The sequence below is a fragment of the Phasianus colchicus genome, chromosome 2 (genome assembly GCF_987193195.1).
Source record: "Phasianus colchicus chromosome 2, bPhaCol1.hap1.1, whole genome shotgun sequence".
Classification (NCBI taxonomy): Eukaryota; Metazoa; Chordata; class Aves; order Galliformes; family Phasianidae; genus Phasianus; species Phasianus colchicus.
Genome location: NC_143437.1, coordinates 80,568,870 through 80,592,230, shown reverse-complemented (window position 1 = coordinate 80,592,230; position 23,361 = coordinate 80,568,870). Strand labels below are relative to the sequence as shown.

The window sequence follows — 23,361 nt, the reverse complement described above, 5'->3', positions numbered from 1 at the left end:
TTTTAAATTTAAATATGTATAAATTTTATGTTATTATTCATTCTGTATAATTGCAATATTACGGTACCAAACTAACTCAGTGCTGAACAACTATCTCTCTGTATGTATACATTAAAATTTATTGAAATAAATTGCTCTTTTAAAATCAATAATAATAATAAATTAATTATTAATAAATATCTCATTCAAAACCAGAGACTGTTGCAACTAATTCAAGAGGTATGTGACTTCCATAATTCGCTAAATGTTAGCAGTGTCTGCCTCCTGTATCAGGTTTTCTTCAGCTTTAGACTGGAGACTTATAGCAATTCACAGGAAAAAAGATCATTGCAATATTCAACAATTAATTTGTAAGAAACTTTGCAGCAAAAGAGCGGTATTTATTGAACCCTAGCAGCAATCTCGTCCAGCTTCACATAAGTAGAAAGAATGAGTAATGGTTAAAGTAAGAAGGCTGACAGAAAAAGTCTTACAACAATAATCAGCAAAGAAATCTTGGAGGTCTATTCCTCTTAGTTATTACTGTTTACACTTGAAGTATTCTTGAACTGAGAAATTAAAACACACTCCTCACTCAACACTCAGACTGTCCTCAGGGCAGATTTCTGATAGCCAAAAGTTATTGTATAACAACTAGATTCCTTTAGTATCTACAGAAAACCTCGTATGCTTCATATATATACATACGTACACACACTGTACAAACAATTTTAGTAATCAAGTTCCAGCCTCAACCTCCTTCCAAAACGTACTCAATGGAAATAACTAACCTACCTGGATTCCAGCAGGATTAATCAAGTCAAAGGCTCCTACTGTATTAAAAACAAACTTTACTACTTTGTTGAAGTTATCATCACCAATACTCCAGGAAGCATCAGTCAAGAACACTATGTCTGCTTTGGCACCTCTGCATACTGAAAGACCAAGAAAAGGAACACTTGAAATATACCATTCAGAGCACGATGAAATAAGGAGAATTGCTTCAAAAATTTGAAAGGCAAGCATTTAGCAAACTTCTACTACAATACCATCAAATGGCAAGTGTTTTATGCTCAACATGAAAACATTTATTAAATATTCTCAAACAAAGGTGCAGGAAATGAAAAGCTCAATAATCAAATGCAAATGTCTTAAATTACATTTTTTTCTGAACAACTTTTATAAAAAGTCCACTGAGGGCTATGTTGACAGATTTGCTATAGAGCTACAGAATATCTTGATTTTTTCCCCCAATGTATGTATTCAGTTTTCCATTCTAATCCAGGAAATTTCAGAGTCCGGTAAAGCAAATGGAGGCAACTAAGAAATTGACCACAAACTTCAGAGCCTAAATTGCTGTTCTAGCTTTAAATCTATTAAAACTTATGAAAAATAGAATTAAACCCTAAGGCAGTGCAGCAACAATGTAAAAATACTACATAGATCTACAAATAAACATACCATCCCGAGCTGGAGGGATTGTGGGAGGTGGAGGAGGCGTAGGTGGTGGAGTTGGTGCCTCTGTAGGTTTGAGGACTGAAATAAAAAAAAATTTGGCTCAATATAAATTATTTCATTTAAGGAAAACTCTAGATTATGTATTATACTACCATAGAAAGATTCATATTTTTTCTCACTAAATTTTCTAGTATTACACAACTTCCCCTGAAACTCCAGTTGACATTATACTGATAGAAAGAGGAAAAACCACTTAAAAGAAGTATTGAAAGACATTTAGAAACAAGACAAACTCAATCACTGAAACAAGACAAGTTCTGTATTCAAAACTTAAGGTTCACAGTATCTATTACCTACCCGTATGTTCCCTCACAGAGACTGGAGGTCCCTCAAGGTTAGGGGTCTGAACAAAGACAGTTGCATTGTATTCTGTGTCTGGTGAGAGGCCAGTAAAACAATGACTTGTTTCTGATCCACGTACTGTAATTTCCTGTCCTCTAGATCCTGTAAAAACGAATACCAATGGAATGAAAATTAGAACCCACTATTCCCCTTTTAATGTGTGTACAAGTGTAGAAATTAGAAAGTTTTTGAGAGGAAGTTAGGATAGCAGTCTTATTCTTGTCCCATAAAAACCTTCTAACTAGGATTAAGCTCTGATTATGAACTCTGGGGCATTCAGGAAAGCAGCAACACTCTAGTATGCATGTAAAACTCCAGTAACTAGCAAATCTCCACTAATGAAAGTTAACTTGACAATAAGCAGTAGTTCACTTTGCAGCTTTTTTCACCACCACAGCGTATGTTCAGACCTTCAAGGTTCAATCAAATGCAGCATGACTGATAGTGGAGGCTTTCCTCCATCCCATGTACGTGGTCCCACCACCAAAATAAGAAAGCTATGTTTTAGAAAATGCAAAAATTCTCTTACCATCAGCTGGGTTCAGTTTTAGTCTGTAGGAAGTTGCTGACCGGTGAGCTGACCATCGAATACAGAAAGTATCCCAGCCGATTTTGTAAGTTGTTAGGTCAGTGACATTCAAGTATACTGCGAGCAGAGAAAGACAAAATTTGCTCTTTGGAAAGCAGTACACCACAGATGTTAGAAGAGCTACATCACACTCAAATATTTATTAGCAGTGCTGCTCCAGAACCTTTTTTTTAGTTTTTTTTTGTTTCTTTGTTTTTTAAGATTTACAGAAGGAAAGAGCAGTTCCAGTCCAATTTACTCATATTATCACATGCCCTACAGATACTGGCCTAGTATTTTACAAACACCCAAAGTCTGATAACCTTCTCATCTTGGGAAATAGCCCATTTTATCATTTTTCACCCACGTAAGTGGAGTTCTTTACACAATAAAAAATGTCAACATATCAGAATCTGACTCATATATGGCAGTACGAAAAGAAAGAACGTAGTCAACAAAACTCAGGATAATTGATTCATGTTAACTGAAGAAACTTTAAGAAGCTTTTTAACTGAGGGCATTGACAAAATTATCTCCTTATGAAAAGGTGAAGTTTCAGTTCCTGGACTTCCCTGTGAAACAGAGTAGCAAAAGTCTAAACCTGCTTAGCATGGTTAAATTCGGTAGTATCCTGGATATAATTACAGACTGAACCCAACTACAGCCAATAAAATTTGAGGAAGCAGACTAGAAAATTTTACATTTTAAAATCATTACTTAAAATTATATTTCCATTACTGTTCTGAAGCATAGTGTTTCTAGAAACTACATCATGGCCAACTGCCAAGTATTCTCTATGAGAGGATATTCAAATCTTCTAACAACTAGCCAAGAAATACCGTCTAAGCCAACATTATCTCAGATCAGTATATGTATCTAGCATGACTACAATAAAATTCTTCTGACTTACATGTAGTGCCTTGATCTGTCAAAGGTATGCTCATTCCAGAGTCATACTGGGCATAAACATTCACATCATAAGTAGTGCTGGGAGACAGATTATGCAAGGTATAGGATGTCACTTCACCCACAAAAACCTCCATGGGCTCATTTGAACCTTGAATTGAAAGGAAGCATCAAGAAAATGCAGAGAGAAAGATTTGTGATAAGTGAGCTACAAAATTATCTGGCTCCTTTTACATGTCATTAAGCATTAATCTCATTTTCTTCAACAAAATATGACATTACAAAACATGAATCTTATAACCTCTCCAATACTCATCTCATGTACCAGTTCACATTCTCTAAAGTACAAATGGTACAAAAGAGAGAAAAACCAAGTCTGCTTTTTCAAGTCACTTCATCTAGTCACTGATTAGATTCTGTAGTAAACATCAGCAAAGTTCAGTCTTTAAATGACTGTATGAAACACTGTACTTGGTAGTGCTTCTTATAAAATACTGATAGCAAGACCTAAGCTTCTATCAAAATGAGTTAATAAAGGAAAATAAATTAATCTTTTAACACAAACATTTCAAAATATGTATGATTTCTATTCTGATCTCCCATAATCTACTCCCTCATTTGAAAGTGCTCTACTGAGAATGAATGAGCTTTCTTACCCACAGGCTTGTATACAATTTTATAGCCAAGAACAGGGGATGGTGAAGGATCCCAAGAAACTCTGAATCGTGTATACCATTCATCAGTTATATATATATTTTGAGGAGGAAGCAGGCCAACTGAAAACAAAGAAAAGCATTCCAATTTAATAGACTAGTGACTGGTTTTGAGCCTCTAGAAACTTATATTGTAACTCTGTAAGGAGATCACCACATCAGAGAAACTATAAACATAATGACACTTTAACAATGTTGGAGTGCTCAAGAAATCTATACCTTACATTTTTAAAAGAATATTTTATATTCAAACAAATTACCAGTTCTTCCATTTCCAGTCAACTGTCCACCATCTCCATCTTCATACACAGCCACAACAGTTATTTTATATGGTGTATCTGATTGCAGTGGTTGTAGTATGACGTTATTTCTTATGCCAGGAACTGTTGTCTACAACAGATAAAAGAAACAAGCAAACAAACTCAGACTATTGTAACCAATCAGTTATGACAGTAACTAGAACTAAAAATTTGTGAACATGTTTTTCATGTTCACAGTAGATAAGGTTGTACAGGATATTTTAAGAGTTATAGCCTATGAACAATTACTAGTACTTTTTATTCTAAACTATAAAGCATTGTGACCAACATAAAAATATAAATCAAATTGACCTTTCAGTTCCTACCCTTACAAGGGACATGGCTTAGTTATGGGACTCAGCAGGTCAGGTTGATGATTAAACTGATGATCTTGAACATCTTTTCCAACTTAAAGGATTCTATGATTCTATAATTAGACTGAGATGCTGCATTTCCTCCCCAAGATTTCAGCACTGTTTCCTTACAGAAAGGAAAAGTTAGAATGATGTGTTTAGAGATGCAAAAAGAGAAGATAGTGCTCCTAAAACAAGGAGGGAAGACAAATCCAGTCACACTACTCATTAGTTTCAGTTCTAACTTATCATTATCCTCATGGATACAATTTTTTTTAGGAGGAACAACAGCTGGTCTGAGAAAGAAGCTCTGAGTATTCAGCAATGTAAAAACTTGCTCATACACTCCCCAATCTCTTCAACTTTCTGGTGCAGATGTGAATTTCTGCTTCATTCTAATTAAAAGGTAGGCATAATCCAAAAAGTGACTCTGCTCCATAAAATAGCCCTAAAGCACTGGAACTACAGAAATTGACTTGAGATATCTCAATAGCATGTCTCAATCAACATCTTCCGTTATTACTTGAAAGAGAATTCAGTTGTTCAAGACTTACAATTTTTACAAATAAAATGACCAATATTTTTTGCAGAGAAGATACATATTCAAAGTTAGTTGTGTTCTGAATAACAAGTCCAATAGTGAATTTTCTACTAGAGATTTTCAACATGCTTTGTATAATATATAAACAGGTAAAACATTTAGATAGATTTTAGACAGCACTCTCTACACTACATTTTAGCTGATGGCAGTCAGAAGGAATTCCATCATTGACCTCCATAGGATCTGGGTTTGCCTTTGTTATTAACACTCAGAGAATTTTATACATACCAGATTAACCCACGCTATATTAAGCTGCAGGAAATTAAACACAAACACAATTCATGTCAAGCTTTACCAAAGTAAGTTAAATGCTGAAACAAAGTTACCACTGCATTCTTATTAAATCTTGTCAATGCTTTTTCAATTTATAAAATTCAGACTTATGTTTATTCTGTATCTTAGCACACTGACTTCATAATGAATAGAGTATAAAATAACAGATGGCTATTTATTGTAGAACACTACTTAAACTCAGTGTCAGGAAGCAGATTTTGCTCAGAATCCTCTGATTAATGATGTGACTTACATCTTCAACATTTTTTACACTAAAGTTCATTAAACTGAGTTCATTAAACTGTATATTTTTCTTCAGTTTTGTGAAAAAGAAAAAAGAAATGGCTTTTCAGCATTACCAACAACGACCAAAAAACCCACAAATGTCTGAAGTGCACTACAAGTAAAACAGGTGATTTTCTGTAGCCTAAACAATCAACTGAGAAAATCTTGGTGCTCATAAAAGAATTACAGCACTTACATATTCATCAATAGGATCTCCCACAGTGGGTGAATAAATGATTCTGTACTGCTGAACTGGCCCATCAGCATGATCCCACTGTACAGAAAGGCTGTTTGTTGTCTCATCGAACACTCTCAGATTTCTTGGTCCACTACGAGGCACTAAAGAAAGAAATACAGAAGGTATAATGATGGCCTGTCACATCAACGTCTTAGAAGAACATGAGGATTTAAAGGTGAAAGCACTAAAAGAGTAGTGACATATGAATGCCATAAACAGTTCCTTTTTGCTTCATTTCTGGAATTAATTTGAAACAAGTCAAGCACTAGCAAGTTAAGTTGTCACACACAGGTTGTGGTGTTTAGGTTTCTTCAGCTCAACAACAATTTGAAGGTTGATGTGTACAATTTTTGAGTAAAATGCAGAAGTCAAAGCACCTTTTTTTTCCTATCCACCTTAATGCATAACTTTTTTTCAGGAAGATAAATTGATATTTAACTGTAATCACATTTTAGAGAATGATTTTTAAATTTGTAAACATATATATTTAAATATATATGAATATGTATATAAAAATATAACATATATATTATTTCCCAAGTGAAAATGAATTTAGTGATTATGCATGTTGAAAGCCGTGCTTCCATGCAATATACCAAAAAGCCCCCTTCCAGGGAGACCTACAATTGCTTGAGCCATTTATCTGAGTTGCACCAAATGGTTTACACAATTTGTGATTTTATAAATTCCTCACACATTAATCTTGACATAGATCTCACAAAAGTGCTGCCTCTTACATGTTCTTCCCTGTGCTTGGCTTGGATTTCCTTCTCCATCTGCATACAGAGCTATAACATTTATTGAGTAAGCAGTGTCAGGAGTTAAGCGTTCCAGCATCACATCACGAGTGTTGGCTGGTACCACAATCTGAAACAGAAACAGAAAGCACCTACATAAAAAATGTTCAATTTATACTATATCCCTTAAAATGAGCAATTTAAACAAAATATAGGAAAATCAGGAACTGCATCTTTTTCAAGAACAACAGAAGTTTAAAATAACCAAATAACATTGATAAAAATTCAAGAGCAGGTAATACAGGAAAAAAGAAAAAAAGATAAATGCATAGGAACACTCATTCTGCAAATGAGTTTGGTAGGTACTAACAGGTACTAATTGACACGTTCCTACTCTTGTGGAGCAACACACTGTTACACTATACAGATACAGACTAGTAAAATTGAGCTTCCACTTTCATTATTAAACATTTTCTAATAAATATTTGTTGTTTCTTTCTGACTTTACCAAATATAGGTTATGTCTTAACTCATCATTACCTGCAATAAAGTAAAAGATACTCAATTCTCAGTTTTACGTGGGAGAATCTTATCTCTTATTTGTTTCATTTCACCAAAGCAAGCTTTCATTTACAATATAGTAAATTCTGTAGGCACACTTTATTTACACTGGGACCCTCCTAAGCAGGGAGTTGTTCTAAACAGCTTATTGTTGTTTTCCTACACTCATTGAAGAAAGCAGTATCTTCTGCACACTTTCAAATAATAGTATAAAAAGTAAATTACTTACAGATTCTGATGGCCTTGGGCCAGACAGGGGAGAGTAATTAACTCTGTATTGCTGTACCGGACCTGGAGCAGGTTCCCATCGGACATTCATGCTGTTTGGTGTGGGATTGTAAACTTGAATGTTTCTTGGTGTTCCTCTCTCCACTAGACCAAGGATAATTAAAATTAAGTTTTACAAGCCTTCTTACACACATTCTAGTTCTACTTTAATTTCAACCACACTCAAAATAAGCTGAGAAGTGTATCAACTCAAGATAAAGACATTATTTGTTTTACCCTAATATCTGTGAATCTAAGAATCTTAGTTATTACTCTTTACAAGCATCTCTGCCAGGCAGCAGGGCAGCTACTGGCACTAGAATTAAAATGTTCCTGTTGTATATAAGCAAACTACAAGATAGCTTTACAACATAAGAGCTGAGGTTGCAAGTGATAAATGAACTGAAAGATTCCATTCAAATAATCAAAGAAAACAAATCAATTAGAGAGGTAAAACCACAAACTATGCACGTAAATAGAATTTTACCTTAGGAAAATTAAAGTTCTATAATTTATATAACTTAATTAGAACTACTCAGTTTCTAATGATTTGAGCCACTCATACACACACACAAAATCCAACATTTTATTTAAAAAGACTATTTTACTTACAAGTTCTTCCAGTATCAGATGTACGTCCACCATCTCCTTCTGGGAAAACTGGAACCACAGTTACAGTGTAAGGTGTATTGGGTTCAAGAGATCTGAGGATAACATAGTTTGTGTTTCCTGGTACTGTGGTCTACAAATTTAAAAAGAAAGGTGGAGGTATAACATTTACATGAAAATGGAAAAAGTTCAGCTTTTTGTATCTCCCTCACTGTTAACAATTATTTTAGCTTATTCCTTACATGATTACTACCTCACAAGGGAACATAAATTGCAAATCACTCTGGCAGGCCAATTAGTATCAAATTAGTTCTGATTTAATACAAGAGATGTTAAAATATGAATTTTGTTTATCACGTCACTGAGTATAGCAGTAACCTCACAGTCCAGCATGGCAGATTCTATTTGTCCTCCTTTTAAAAATAAACATTGTTTATCTTATCTCATTTCTAAATTAGATGTGATAAAATCCTTATGAAATAAATAATGCTGAAATATAATATGAAATAATGTTGAAACTTGAAATAATAGGTTTCATGATATCTTCTAGAATTGGCCTTCAAAAAGACTCTGTCTTGCACAATGGTTATCAAGTCTTGTGCACAGTTCCTTACAGCTGACTTTCACTTCTGATCCTGTTCTACTATTGTCAGTAACAAGATCTACAGCAGTCTTTTTAATGACTACTATTTAGCAGCTCAGAATCATTAAGTCAATTTTGAAATCAGAAAGATAAACATCACACAACACTACAACAACTTAATGACAAAAAGTAACGAGCAATTCTGTCTGCAAGTATAACTCCATAGTATTTAAGGAATAATTTTTTATCAGTAGCTTTCTAGATGCTTATGACATAGTGGCAATTCATATATTCCTTATTTAACAGGCGCATCAAATTGCACAGATGTGAAGAGAATAATATTTTCCCAGCCTGCAACATGGGATCAAATTCCATTTCAAAGACTGCTTTGTCTCATTAGGAATTAAGTAATTTTAGATTATTAGAATGAGATGCCCCCATGCATTTTTCTGCTTTCATAAATATAGTCTAAGATGTCTGCCAACTGCCACAGCAGTAAAAGTGGGTAGAAACAAGGTCTATTAACTTTACAGCTTTTTGTACATCTTTAAACCAGCTTTATGGTCATGCACACTGCTTAAGAATTAACAAACAAAAAGTTGTGAAATATTAAATCTTTGTGCTAAGAACTTATCACTGAAGGTCTACTACATAAAATCCAACATCAGTATTACAGATTGGAAAAAATGTCTTTCACGGAGGTGTTATGCACTTGCTCCAGAGTAGCTACAAACAGAAAAGCCAGTATGTAGGCAAACAAGACCAATTTCATTCTATAGTATTTCCCTCACTGGCACCATGGATTGCAATTTATTTGAGGCAGTTAGCGAGAAGGATTTACCATTTCTTCTGCACCTCCAGCTGTTGGTCCATAAAACACTTTGTACTGACGAGGATTTCCTTCTGCATGATCCCATCGAACATTCAGAGTACTGGTGGTCGGGTCATAAACTAGCATGTTCTTCACAGTAGTGAGAGGTTCTGAAACAAGACATAAACTGTCAGGGATGTGGGGCCACATTCTTTCTCTCGCCCTATGCTATCAGATCATGTCCATGCAATGTCTCATTAGGAAATTTAAAAAAACAGCAGGTTTAATAGTTCATGTCAAATGTTGTCTTCATTAATCATAGGACTCAAAAAAAAAAAAAAAAAAAAAAACAACCACAGATCATAGAATCATGGAATGGAACCACAAGGATCATCAAGTTCCAACTCCCCTTTGATCTAGGGTTGCCAACCACTAGATCAAATACTAGATTAGATTGCCTAGAGCTCCATCCAGCCTGCCCTTAAACACTTCCAAGAGATGAGGCATCTACAACTTCTCTCTAAATCTCCCTTCTTTTAGTTTAAAACCATGCCCCCATGTCCTATCACTATCTACCTGTGTAAAAAGTTGATTTCCCTCATGTTTTTAAATTCCCTTTAAATACCGCAAGGCTGAAACGACGTCTCCCTGCAACCTTCTCTTTTCCAGGCTAGCCATTTAAAGAAAAATATAGTAAGAAAAGTTTATTTCTGAATGTTATTTTAGAAATATACAGTAAGTTCATTAGGATTGTTTTCCTCATTTTTCTCCAAACACGTTATATTTGACCTTCAACAAGTTCAAAAATAAACTAGGTACAAATTAATAAGTCACTTCATTAATAAATATACAATTACTTATCCAATTAAGTAATTCAAAAAATAGTGATTTTGTTTTTTACACCTGAAGTGCTGGTAGAAGATCACTCAGTGCTCTTTATAGTAGGAAAAAAACAGTATCATAGAAATCCACCAAAGGACAAATAACAAATAAACATGATAAATTTCACCACAGTTTCTCCGCTGATTTGAAAAGTACATCAAATTTGTTTCATATCTAACAAGATCATGTGTTACTTACTGGTTCTGCCTCGTCCTGTCATTCGGCCCCCTTCACCATCTGCATACATCGATGACACAGTAATAGCATATGGTGTATCAGGCTGCAGCTTTTGTATTACTACACTGTTCTGCCGCCCACCAACCATGGTCTAAAGTAAAACAAAAGAAAAGAATAAATTACTTTTTATGCTGCTTTTTTTATGCTTACCATTATAGCTAAGAAAGTAATCATTTGAGGCCGAGTGGAAAACACTCACTTGTCTGGTCACAACACTCCCTGATAAAGAGTCCTTCCCCATTTTTCCTAAGGGTCTCCTTTAAATATCGGAAAGCCACTATTAAGGCCTTCCTGGAGACTTCTCAAGGCTAAACAACTCTAACTTTCTTAGCCTTGCTTCACAGTACGGATGCTCCAAGCCTTTTAAGCGTAGATATAGAACCCTGTTCCTACAATTACGTCCAAGGAAAAGATTTTCATCACATTAAGAATAATATTCAGATATTTGGCATTTGGCAGTATTGAGATTTTTTTTGGTTTAAAACGTTTGAAAACTGCACCTGCTCTGGAGCATCCTTTTTAAGACAATCTACCTATTTTCAAAGCCTATTCAACTAGTTGGTGTTTATCATAAAACTTAATATCTTTAGATGATGAACCGAAAGCAAGGAGGCATCTTCATATTTCATATATTTAATTTAATTTACAAAGAAACCTTTTTTTTTCTACTCAAGTGTCCAAAACTCATTTCAAACCATAAACATTTTTTTTCAGCCTCCTACTGTGGCTGACTTCATATTTTTTGCATCTATTTGCCTTTCAAAACGTGGCCCTGAGCGATCATGATGCTCTCTGCGGTTTGGTATGTGGTCTCCCTGATGCCAAACCAGTCTTTAAAACAAAACAAAACAAAACAAAACAAAAAAAAGATAGAGAACTTCTAAAAATTCAGTTTTTGAATATTTCAGTGCGGACAGTGCTACACTAACAGCAGTTTAATCAAATATCACAATGACCAAAAAAAGCAGACAATTATTATCATATGACTGACAATTACTTGCAGACAGGCACTAACATGCTATGAGGAGAGCAAGAGTGTTCTGTGTGCATTTCTCAGAAAGAGGTATTTTCTCCAGATGCCACTGCTGGACTCCACCCAGTTGTGAATAATTAAGTCATTAAAATTCTTTGTCACAGCTTATATTTCCACAGAATGCCCTTTTTTCAGTTTAGTAGCAGCAAGTATAGATATTAATTAACCGTGTTGCTGTTCTTTATTCTTTTAATGATTTCTCACTAATCTTACATTCAAATACTCATTTCATTTAATTGTTTAATTACTTCAACTGAAACACATATTTTTCAGAAGAGGGTTGAAATTGGTACATGGGCCTGTAAGTATCCAACTGATTTAAAATGTTCCTAGATATGCTTCTGAACACGGTGATCTCCAATTTCAGGAACAAGCTAAATGCAGGTGGTTTTCATCTGAGATTCTGAGTCATGTGGCAGTAACCACAACAGTCTCCCAGTGCAGAATAGGGCATCTTTAAGTAGCACTTGATTTTGATAAACAGGTTGAATGAATTAACATTCCCAGGCTGTTTGTCTTGGACCATAGGTAATCAGCACAGCTCTCAATGATGATGAAGGATAAGTTGGCTGATGATATGGTACTGGCTTTCCCTTTCATTACAGCTGCTTGATTATATTAAAAGACAGTAAAATACTTTAAACTCTTCTTTAACATGTTTCCCATGCATGCATTTTTGCAGTTGCAGAGGTTATTCTGTCCCCAGCATGGTAAGTGAAATACCACACAATTCTCTGATTTTCAATAGCACATGAAAGGCAAGACTATGGAGGCAGTGATGGTAATTTATGTGGTTGATTGAGATAATTACGTATCTGTGACTTGTATGTGCTGATGGATTTTCTGAAAGAAGTGCCTCCTCTTTTATTTATGTTGGCCAGTGATGTCAGAGGCAGATACTGGTAGCATGGCAGTAGAGGTTGAACCTTCCCACCAATATTTCCTTGTGTGTTGTTGCCATGTGACAGATGGCAGCAGAGGGGCAGTCTGACAAAACAGGGTCTGACATGGAAGTGCATATGAAGAAAAGTTGTGTCATTGAATTCCTCCATGTGGAATAAATGGCACCCACTGACATTCATCAACACTGTTGAATGTTAATGGAGACCAAACACTGGATGTGAGGCAATGGGTCATGCATTTCAACAGTGGCAACAACAGTGGGTCACCTCTGCTTGTGCAAATTTTTACAAATGCAGCATGCAGGCTCTTGTTCATCACTGGCGAAAATGCATAACTAATGGTGATGACTGTTGAAAAATAGCCTTTTATAGCTGAGAATTTTCTCTGTCAAAGAGTGCTCTTCCTATCTGTTGTAATTTCCATGGAAATAAATAGGAGGCAGTAATTTTGGATGGACCTACATCGTTAAAGCTGCAGATTATACGCTTTTTCATAAAAAAATAATGAAATGGGCTATAACCAAAACTGTTGGGATTTTTGCACTCCAAAAGAATATTCTATCTTGGATTTGACAGCAGAGAAAGAAAAATGTGAGACTACATACTTAATTACTATAATTATATTTTCACCTAAAATGTGCTTAATACACAGCAGCGCTTTGTAAATAAATTATTCTAAGTGATCAATCTGCAGAACTACCCTTAAGATAACTACAGGACTTCAAAATCAATTACCGACTGTTCTGGGGCATCTCCATTGATAGGCTGGTAAATTATCTTGTATCTCTGCACTCGACCACTGGCAGGATCCCACTTTACAGTCAAACTGTGTGAAGTTGCGTTGTACACTTGAAGGTTTCGTGGACCACTCTTCGGGGCTGAGAAAGTAGCAAAGTATGCAATCAATATATAATTCAAGCAAAAAAAGAAAGGACAAAAACTCCATACTTCCACATTCTGCACGACTGCCAGACCAAGAGCAGAACGTATTAAGACCAAGACAACATAAATTGCATTGTTTGTAAAATAATAAACATGTGGTAATCTAGTGTTTAGTAGTCTTCCAAATACACAACGCTGTTCGTTAAATGATCTCAGCTTTTTAATGTCAACATTCTTCTCAGTATAGAGAAAGGTAGCTATGAGTTTTCTTTAATAATACCATACCTGGAAATTCAGATTCTTACCTGGTGTTGTAATAGGTACCAAGGGTACTAGAAAAAAATAGAAAGAGTGTTCAGTATTCTTGTATATGTATGCTTTCTGATTTAATAACTATGATTAACATTTTAATTACTTACATGTTCGTTCACTGCCGATCAAGTCATCACTTTCTGATTCATCAGGATAGATGGCAGTAACCGAGACTTCATACAATGTATCTGGGTTCAGATTTTCAAAGAGCAGACTGTTGACATCTCCATTTACAATACTCTTGTGGGGGAATAAAAAAAATACAAGAAATAAAAAAGGAGAAAAAAGACAAAGAGAGGAATCTGAGTAACTTTTTACACAGTAACATTACTATAAATGGCCATGAATGCATTTTCTGTATCTTCTCACCGAAATTCAATTGGGCACAACAGGAAGGCTTGCAAGATTTAGGCCATTTATTATTTACATTTCTGGTTCTTAAAACATGCCCTCTAAGAGACTGCCCCCAAAATCTTACTATGATTGCTCTTACCTCTTCTTTTTCTGATCTACCATATGGTCCCCAGGTTATTCTATAGAGAGAAACATCTGGAGCTCCATGATCCCAAGTTCCTCTGAAACTATTCTTGGTTATCTCCGTGATTCTCAGATTGACTGGTGATGGCACAGGCTCTGTTGCAAGAAAAGGAAAAACATAACTAAAAAATAAGGTTAAATCAAGGAATTACACAAAGAATTTGGAAAATTATGCATAAGATTCAGATCTTACTTACCCAAATCACAACAAAACGCTTTGGTATAACCCAGCCCATCTACACTAAGTAGATTGCCCTTCATAATTTCACAACACCAGGTCATCACCTGATAAAACAAACAGTTCTACCGACCTCAGAACAACTCGCACGCCTACTCACAACAGTTGAAGTTCCAACTGTTATGCTTTGTAGTTAGAATGAGTAATTATGAACTCCCACATACAGAAGAGAAGCTCCTGCATGACTCTCTCCCAGATCTTAAAATTCCTTATTTAAGCCAAACGAGTAATGACTGAATTACAAAACTGCTTTAGACAGAATTCACAGAGGTTAACCATAGGTTAAGGAGGCAAAAAGTCACAGCTACTGGAAAGAAATCAGTAAAAAAGTAAAACCAGAGAATTAAACTAAAACAACTTTTGGCTGATTTTTCCTCTTTTTCTTTATGCAATCAGATAAAACAGCAGCTATAGGCTACAGGCTCACACAGAAGCTAACAATCAAAATTTTAAACACGCCAAGCTTCAAAAAACAGGGGATAAGGGGAACAAAAAAGGAGACAGAGCATTTTTTTTTTTCATTTTTCACATTGGAGTGATGGTGTGTGATAACGTAACACTGCTCATTTTCTATGCATTCCTAAAACACAAGACTACATCAAGATAAAAGTTTCCCTGATATCAGTTTGCTCTTTTCAGTTTGTCACCTGTCTTGCATGGATATCTGGTCTGTGCAACACCATTTTCTTGTGTCTATCTCTTGTTATTACTTTAGTGTTGCCTTTATGATTCCCTGAATAACATCTCTAAAATTACAGGTTTATTTATCATTCCATGTACAGAAATTCTGGTATCAAAAGCAAGATCATATCTCTTTGAATCTCCAGCACGTACCAGTTTCCCACTGATTTTCCAAAATTTAAAATAACTGCACAGGCTAGAAAACCTTTCCTCTGAACTCATAGTCTTTCACTAATTCTAGCTCTATGGTTCTTCAGCGTCTTATCATGAAAAATCTAGCTTCAGCTGCTGCTCTGTCCCCTCTTTGAAGATTGCAGCTTCAGTGTTTGCTGCAGTAAAACACAATTCACCTGAGATTTCCAGGGATTATTATGCTGTAAATAATGCTAAAAGTAAAATATTTCCCAGATAGATGAAATTATGTCTCCACCTTAACATAGCAATACATTGCTACACATATAAATAAAATATAACATAAAAATAAATGAAGGAAGGGTAATAAGGAAAACTTACGAGTGACAGCCTCTGCAACTACTGGTAGAGATTCCCCTTCATCATACACAGCAACAACCTTCACATTATACAGTCTTTGGGAAGAAAGGTCAGTAAGAGTAGTGCTGGTTTTGAGCCTGTCAATTTCCACCTAGGAATAAAAATAGCGACCTAAGAATTTCAAATTGTTCTATTTCTGACTCTGAATTTGATTTCATGGTAGGAATCCTTGTACTGAAAAAACTGAAAAGTATTTTGCACCAAATTTTTTCATTTGTCCCCCTACATTTACATCTGAATATTGAATGTGATCTACTAACTGCACTAGTGAAGCATAGTCTCTCAAATATTAATAAACTGCTTGTAATTCTTTCCCTGCTTTCATTGTTATGGAAATAAGAATACAGATTGCATCTCCAGAAAGTTCTCACTCACTTACAAAAACACATTTAACCCTGAAAGACTTGATTCAGTTCTAGCAGTGCATTTACAGAAAGTTTGCAACTGTAAGAATGATATCCCTACCAGTGCTCATATGAGCTGGCCTTGGGCAAAGGGGCTAATATACCTTTAATCTACAATCATTTTCTCCTTATTGTAAGCTGTTCTTAGAGCTTAGCAAGGTAATACTGAAGCAGAGAGCAGAAATGGCCATTTATCAAAGCACAGAAGAATCTCCAGTCAGTTTTTTCCTCTCTTTAAAAGAAGGTGGTGAAGTACATTAAGAAATCTTAATTCAGATTCCAAGACATCAGTACCCTTTCCTGACAGCAAGAACTGATGTTCTCTGCTCTTAATGGAGGATTGTAATATTGAGTTTACTACTATTTTAATATCCCAGCTCCTCAAAATAAAAAGATGGTCTTATTTTGCAAAAATGTTCCTTTTGGTTACCTCCTTTACGTCAGCTTCATCAGCTATTTTGTATCTTATGATGTATTTTCGGACTTTCCCTGGGGCAGGATCCCAAAGGATATTCATGCTGCTGTGAGTAACATCCCTAATTGTCACACCTCTTGGTCCAGGCAAAGGCACTGTAAAAATAATGACAGTAGTAAGTGAACATACTATTCACAGTACAAGTACAGATCTCCCAGAAGGAATTAAGTTAAGTATTTTCATACATTGCATTGAAGTTAAGGCAATTATTATCCTCTTAGTTAACTGCCCTGACCATTAGATGAGATAGCTATAGAATATCCTGCCCCAACAACAAGCAAAATAGCTAGAAACAAATAGCTTCATGTTTGTAAACTACAAACACAATACAGAAGCATCAAAACTATCAGAGATTAAAAACATAACCTCAGATGTTCAGTTAGGGGCTTAACATGTTTAAGAACCCAAGAATAATAGTACTAAGTGCATCACATCCAGAAACATCCCTCTTACAATCAGAAATCTTTAAGAAAAGATGTTTAAGGAAGGCAAGCTATGTCTAAGCCATTTTTAGATCAGTTTTTCACTTTGTAAAGCATGTTTTCTTATCCTCACCTAATATTTCCAACTTTATTAACATTTGGGAAACATTTGCATTTTCTGCACCTCAGAAAATTGTGTTTTATGGCTGTTCTAAATGCAAGCAAAAATGCATTTAAAAAAAAAAAAAACAAAAACCCTGTAATGTTACAATCTCATTATTGAAGGAAAAAAACCCTTTTGTTCCTCCTCTTAATAGTAGGTACCTTTTCACCGAAATTGCCCTTAAGATCTTTTGGAAATGTGAGAGTGGTGTAAAATGCATGAAATATGAAAAAGGTGGTCTTTTAAATAAAACAGAATATATAAAAACTGCTGCATGAAATAAAAGTTCAGCACTTCTGAAGCAATTACAACAAAGCAGAAGTCAAGATGTCCATACATGTCACTTCCTGGGAGGTGAGTGGGTCACTGGTGATATCACCGAACAATACATAAGCTGTTAAAGTGTACTCAGTATTGGGGATGAGGTCTACCAGCTGAACCTCATTCACTGATGGTCCAACACGCATCTGCACATGAAAAATAACACATCATGTTTAAAAACTGAAGATGGTAAAAGCAGAAAAGCAAGCAATGATTTAACTTCAAGGGAATTTTGTTTGTGAGATTCACAGTATATTTACAGCTTCCTGACTGATGTCATTGTATACAATATCCCAGTAAGTTCACTATGCTTTGAATACTACATATCAGTCTCTTTTTGACTATTATGATATAACAACAAAATCTTTTTCAGTTTATATTGGTAGAGCACAGGAAGGAAAGACAAATTCTCTTACCTCTTTCTCTGCAATTGGGACTGTGGCATTCACAGGCTCATATGTTAACAAATAACCAGTAGCACCATTGACAGGTTCCCATCTCACTCTCATGGAAGTTGATCCAATGTCATAAACATTCAGGTTTCTAACTGAAGATAGTGGGTCTGTCATAAAAAATATATATATATATTAATTTTTTTCTACCTTTTTCACTTCTCATATTTCACATCATGGTAGTACCACTAAGAAGACTGCGCAAGGGCACTGAGGTACATTGTTTGCATCAGGAAATTGATCTACAAGTAGTAGTACTTTAATCGGGGTTTAATTTAAGAATGAAACAATAGCCATCACATTTTGATTGTGCTAGAGATTTGCTATGCACACAGCTAAAATTCTCTTACAAGTCTGCGCTGGAATACTTGAATATTCTAAAAAGCAATATTAATTTGCAATGATCTAATAAGAAGCAGGACATGATTGTGATCTGCACTTCTAAAAGGATTTTATGTACTTTCTTTACTTCTGAATTGCTCAAATTACTGAATAAACATTAAAAATTACCACAGATTTTATAAAAATCATTTATCTACTTTCAGGATTTATGACAAGACCAATGCAAAACAATGAAAGAAGTGAAGTGATACCTTAATGCATTATATTCTTGAAATAATAAAAAGAATAATAAGACAGGAAAGTCATCCTAAGTTGCATTCAGCTTCAATCTACCTAAAATTGATCATACCATTAACAATAAAAACATAATGGTTGTGTCTCTTAAAAATGATTTGTTTTGAATGGATTTTTAGTTAATCTGATAAAAATAGAATGGATTTTGTATAGTATTCCATCTGCTAACTACAGGAATTAATTATTTAGTACGGAAATGAAGGAATATAGATTTGCTTATGAACAGATTTATAAACTCTGCCTTGTAATTCACTGATATAGTATAATACAACACAATTAGTGCTCCAAGTTCTATTGAACAGTTCTCCATATATCATTTTGTTCTTAAAATGTTATTCACATTATACTTCTAACTTACAAGTTATTTGCCTGCCGATTAGAGGTTCACTGCTTTCGTCTTCTACCACAGAAAACACATTAACAATGTATTCTGTTTCAGGTGTCAGATCTTTCAAAACTGTTGTAGTTTCCATCCTGCTTACATAAAACTACATAAAAGAGAAGGAACGTTAACAACAGTACAAAAAACATGTTTGTAAACTTGTCTCTAAAAAAAAAAATATTCCATGTGAAAATTTAGAAATCATTGGTACAGAACTAAAAATAGCTATGGTCTTAATCTTCTACACCTTTCACTTCACAGTATACCATTACTATTACAAAGCAGGCTATAGAGATAGCTTGAGCTGATACTTGTTTTCAGCTGGGCTAGACATATTGGGCATGCACTTTGCACACTGCTTTCACTCATGGCATTCACTTTCATATTACTCAGCAACATAAAATGGCATTAATAGATGCTCCCACTTTGGAAAAGTATTTTAAACATCCAGGATAATCTAGGTGGTTACAGCACATGCCATTAACACTACCTTGCAGGAAGAAGCCTGTAAAATTTGTGTACCCTGGAATGGCTTCTCCAAACCAAATCACAGTCCAAATCCTAAGGTCATGTTTTACAAAGTCCAAACTCTCCACAAGTCAAATTTGAGTTAAGATTTGAAAGCTGCATACACATTCTGAGCTAGACACATGGAGATGCCTAACTTCATTCTCCAAAATACTGGTTGAAGAGAATGAAGACCAATTCTGCATCAAGGCTTGCCTCTTACTGGCTATTTGTATCGAGAAATAATAATCATAGGATGAGTTTGGTCCTGTACATTAAACAACTGAATCTGTGCCTAAACACATCCTCCAAAGTACCATCACACAGTGTTAGCAAAGCACTGCATTTCACAACTCATATCAGCATCTTTTGTATCCATTAACAAGAAAATGGATTAAAAGAACAGTAAGCAAACCTGAGAGCATGCTCAAAGAAATTCTACTATAGTCTTACTTAAACCTATATATTATAATGGAATATGAACAGAAAATAATTACTGGAAATATCAATAAACTTCTTAATAAATACATTTTACTTCTAGATTAACGATTAATAAAGCCATCTTTATGCTCCTACTTCATGTCATTTTATTTATCATTTACTGAAGTATGATATCCTTGACCTTGAAGTCTTTTTTCATTTACAGCTATATAACACACAGACCCTAATAAGGAATAAGGACTTCAGAATGATATTCTAAATGACTTCCATGTGATGTTATTATGGACATCAGAGATGAACATTTGGTACTAACCTGTTTAGGGGGACCTCCAGTGGTAGGGTAATATTCAACTCGGTATCTATCAACACTTTCTGGAGGTGGACTCCATCTCAGTCTGAAAGAACGAGGTGTTACCTCTGAAATAACTAGGTTAGAAGGAGGTGGCAGATCACCTACAAGTGGAAACAAGTTAAAAATGTATTAATTTATCTTATGTCATCGGGAATTGAAACACAAGGTATAAGATGACCGAAAATATATTGCTTGTGTAACAACAACAAAAACAAAACAAAAAAAAAAACAACCCACAATGTTTTGGGCATTTGCTTCCTTCTCTATTTCCTCAGGAACACTTAAAACAACTGAGTAAAGAGATAGCTCATCATCACGCTCTCAGCAAATCAAACAAGTTCTCTGTCCTTCTTATCCTTTCAACACTACTGTTCTTCCATGCTAGCCTTTGCTTTTGAGCTGTCATATACTAATACTTAAAAAGAATTGCTGGAATTTTTGTTATTGGATGAGTATCTTCAAAGATCTTGCCACACTTAGCAACATAATTCCTGACTATGGGAAAAAGCAGGCGTTTCCAGTCATGTCATGCTGTGTTAGGTTTGACAGTCATTGTTAAGAGCAAAGGAAGAACCCCTGCAGGGTAGTCTAGGTGGTCTGAACAAATTCCTTACACTAGCAGCTGAAAAAACAGCTCAGGGCTACACAATGTTCCATGTAATATAAAAGAATTAATAGCTCAAGCATATAAATGGGAAAACGACAAATTAGATTGAAAATGGGATGTACCTGGACCTTTCACACTATTGCACAGATTTGTGGTTACATCCTCAACAATGCTAGCCAGAAAGGAGAAATCTGCAACATTGTAGGCATGGATGTCATCTGGATCAGTTGCAATCTGCTTCAATTCATTTTCATCTGCGTTTTTAATACCTTACAGAGAAGACATGAAAATAAAACTTGTTATAAATGACAGACGTGAAACGTAACACCATAAACATGAGTTCCTAAACACATTCATTGAATTTCCTTCTAAATACTTATGTGCATTCACTTCCCTATATATTTAGCAGAGGGGTGAGAGGGAGCTGGAACAGGCTACCTCTTCATATAATACTTACCAATTGCATAAAGTTCCACTCCCTCATCTCTGAGTCTTCTTGAAGGGGTGACTACATCATCTTGTGATTTACCATCAGTAATGAGAACACCAATTTTGCGAGCTCTGGGCCTCAAGCCTGCATCTTGTTTAAAGTTGTTTTTTAAGATGAAATCCAAGGCCATTCCTAGCATGATACAAAGAGGGTAACTATCACCATAAACTGTTTCAACATACTGGTAAAGGCCAGTCATTCATTCCAGTGATTTCACACTGACAACATCATTCCACAGGTTAATTCTTCAAGGACTCAATCTAGTTACAGTTCATAATCTACACTTAGCAACTGACGTTATTTCAGCCCCGTGAAAATCTTTAACATCACACCTTCTATGCACTACTCTTATATATGACTCACTTTTAGCCTCTCTTCTAGGACCTCACTTTGTCTTCACATCGATCGTCATATGGAACTGCCTTTTCTTCTTTTCATATGCTTAACATAAACCCAAACTCATCTGGTTCTTCAATCTTACAATCTTCTTACAATCTTCCATCCTCTCTTTATCGAGACCTACACTGATAACGCATGTTCATGTGCTAGGAACGTTCAATTCCAAATGTACTGAAGATAACTGTGGAGCTCTTTAATCATGGATTAATTTGAGTTCACTGAACAATACTAGGGTCAGCTACTGAAACTTTTTTTTTTTTATGGAGCTTAAAGAAAATCCTCACAGTGTGACATACCTGTTAGAGTATTGCCTCCTTTGTATGGTAAGTTGGTTACTGCCTCTAACAAAGCCTCTTTTGTTCGGTAAGCATTGAGATTCCATTCTGTCCTGGGATCTCCACTATACTGTGCAAGACCTGGAAAAAGCCATTGTTACTCAGATATTATGTGTCCATGCAGCAAATATGCATCATTTTCCCTCCTACATGTGATGACTTACCAATCTGTACTTTGTCAGGACCAATATCAAAAACTTCAACAATACGGGAAATGAAGTTCCTGACAGTTTTAAAATTGGGCCTCCCGATACTCCATGAGCCATCCACCAGTAGCACGATATCAGCTTCTGCTCTGGTTCGACATTCTAAACCTGTCGTGTCAACCAGAAAAGTACAGCCTTAGTATGATAGCTTTCAACCAGAAAAATACAGCCTTAGCATGATAGCATTCTTTCCCCATCCTCTTTTATATGACATATGTCATGAATTAGTTTCCAAAATAGCTCTAGTTTTATTCACTGGCACTCTGCCAAGTATGACCTATTTGTGAATGTTATTCTCACTAGTCACTAGTTCCACGGCAAAAGCTATATACATTTCTTCATGTATGTTTCCTCTTAGAAGTAAGTCTTCTAAAATACCAAGGCCTGTGCTCTTCGCTATTGTCATTTCAGTATCTATTTTGGTCTCATAAGATGACTGATAGCCATCTTTCAGAGATTTTGTGAACTGCTTTAGAGGATTTGTAAGACTACAGAGCTAGTCACTGGCATGGCAGTGAGCATTATCAGATTACACAAATAATAATTATTTCAATCTACTGTGGATGGCTATACTGTTGCTCAATTTTTCAACTATGTAGTAGGGAATTAACAGCATATATTACAAGCACTTTCAAATAAATAGCATTTCTGAATTTTGGGGGCAAAAGACAAAGTAACACAGATGGTATAGGAGTTTACACGCATAAGAAAGAAAGATCACAATTTAGAAGACATGTACACATAAACAGAGACAAGAGATAGAGGGGGGACAAGACCACACACTTATATAAAGGCGCAGTGTTCTGAAAAGGTAAGAAGTTATTTCAGATATCTTCAATTTACAAATTACAGAATAAAATATGCATCATA

The 23,361-nt window shown here is 35.2% G+C and overlaps 1 protein-coding gene across 5 annotated transcripts in view; it reads right to left on the bottom strand.

The window, feature by feature from the left end:
* COL12A1 (collagen type XII alpha 1 chain) overlaps positions 1-23,361 on the bottom strand; it is a 99,824-nt gene that overhangs the window by 36,082 nt on the left and 40,381 nt on the right. For all 5 annotated transcript variants that reach the window (XM_031610772.2, XM_090136136.1, XM_031610773.2 and 2 more), the window contains exons 18-44: positions 22,450-22,599; positions 22,247-22,366; positions 21,519-21,683; positions 21,184-21,330; positions 20,416-20,555; positions 19,131-19,260; positions 18,101-18,246; positions 17,701-17,830; positions 16,734-16,873; positions 15,861-15,990; positions 14,385-14,524; positions 13,999-14,131; positions 13,885-13,911; positions 13,433-13,575; positions 10,724-10,853; positions 9,674-9,813; positions 8,253-8,382; positions 7,603-7,745; positions 6,813-6,942; positions 6,034-6,176; positions 4,287-4,416; positions 3,970-4,089; positions 3,318-3,464; positions 2,369-2,485; positions 1,795-1,941; positions 1,441-1,515; positions 775-914 (exon numbers count right to left, since the gene is read on the bottom strand). In XM_031610772.2, coding sequence (XP_031466632.2) covers positions 775-914; positions 1,441-1,515; positions 1,795-1,941; positions 2,369-2,485; positions 3,318-3,464; positions 3,970-4,089; positions 4,287-4,416; positions 6,034-6,176; positions 6,813-6,942; positions 7,603-7,745; positions 8,253-8,382; positions 9,674-9,813; positions 10,724-10,853; positions 13,433-13,575; positions 13,885-13,911; positions 13,999-14,131; positions 14,385-14,524; positions 15,861-15,990; positions 16,734-16,873; positions 17,701-17,830; positions 18,101-18,246; positions 19,131-19,260; positions 20,416-20,555; positions 21,184-21,330; positions 21,519-21,683; positions 22,247-22,366; positions 22,450-22,599 — 3,533 coding nt within the window. The remainder of the gene's footprint in view (positions 1-774; positions 915-1,440; positions 1,516-1,794; positions 1,942-2,368; positions 2,486-3,317; positions 3,465-3,969; positions 4,090-4,286; positions 4,417-6,033; positions 6,177-6,812; positions 6,943-7,602; positions 7,746-8,252; positions 8,383-9,673; positions 9,814-10,723; positions 10,854-13,432; positions 13,576-13,884; positions 13,912-13,998; positions 14,132-14,384; positions 14,525-15,860; positions 15,991-16,733; positions 16,874-17,700; positions 17,831-18,100; positions 18,247-19,130; positions 19,261-20,415; positions 20,556-21,183; positions 21,331-21,518; positions 21,684-22,246; positions 22,367-22,449; positions 22,600-23,361) is intronic.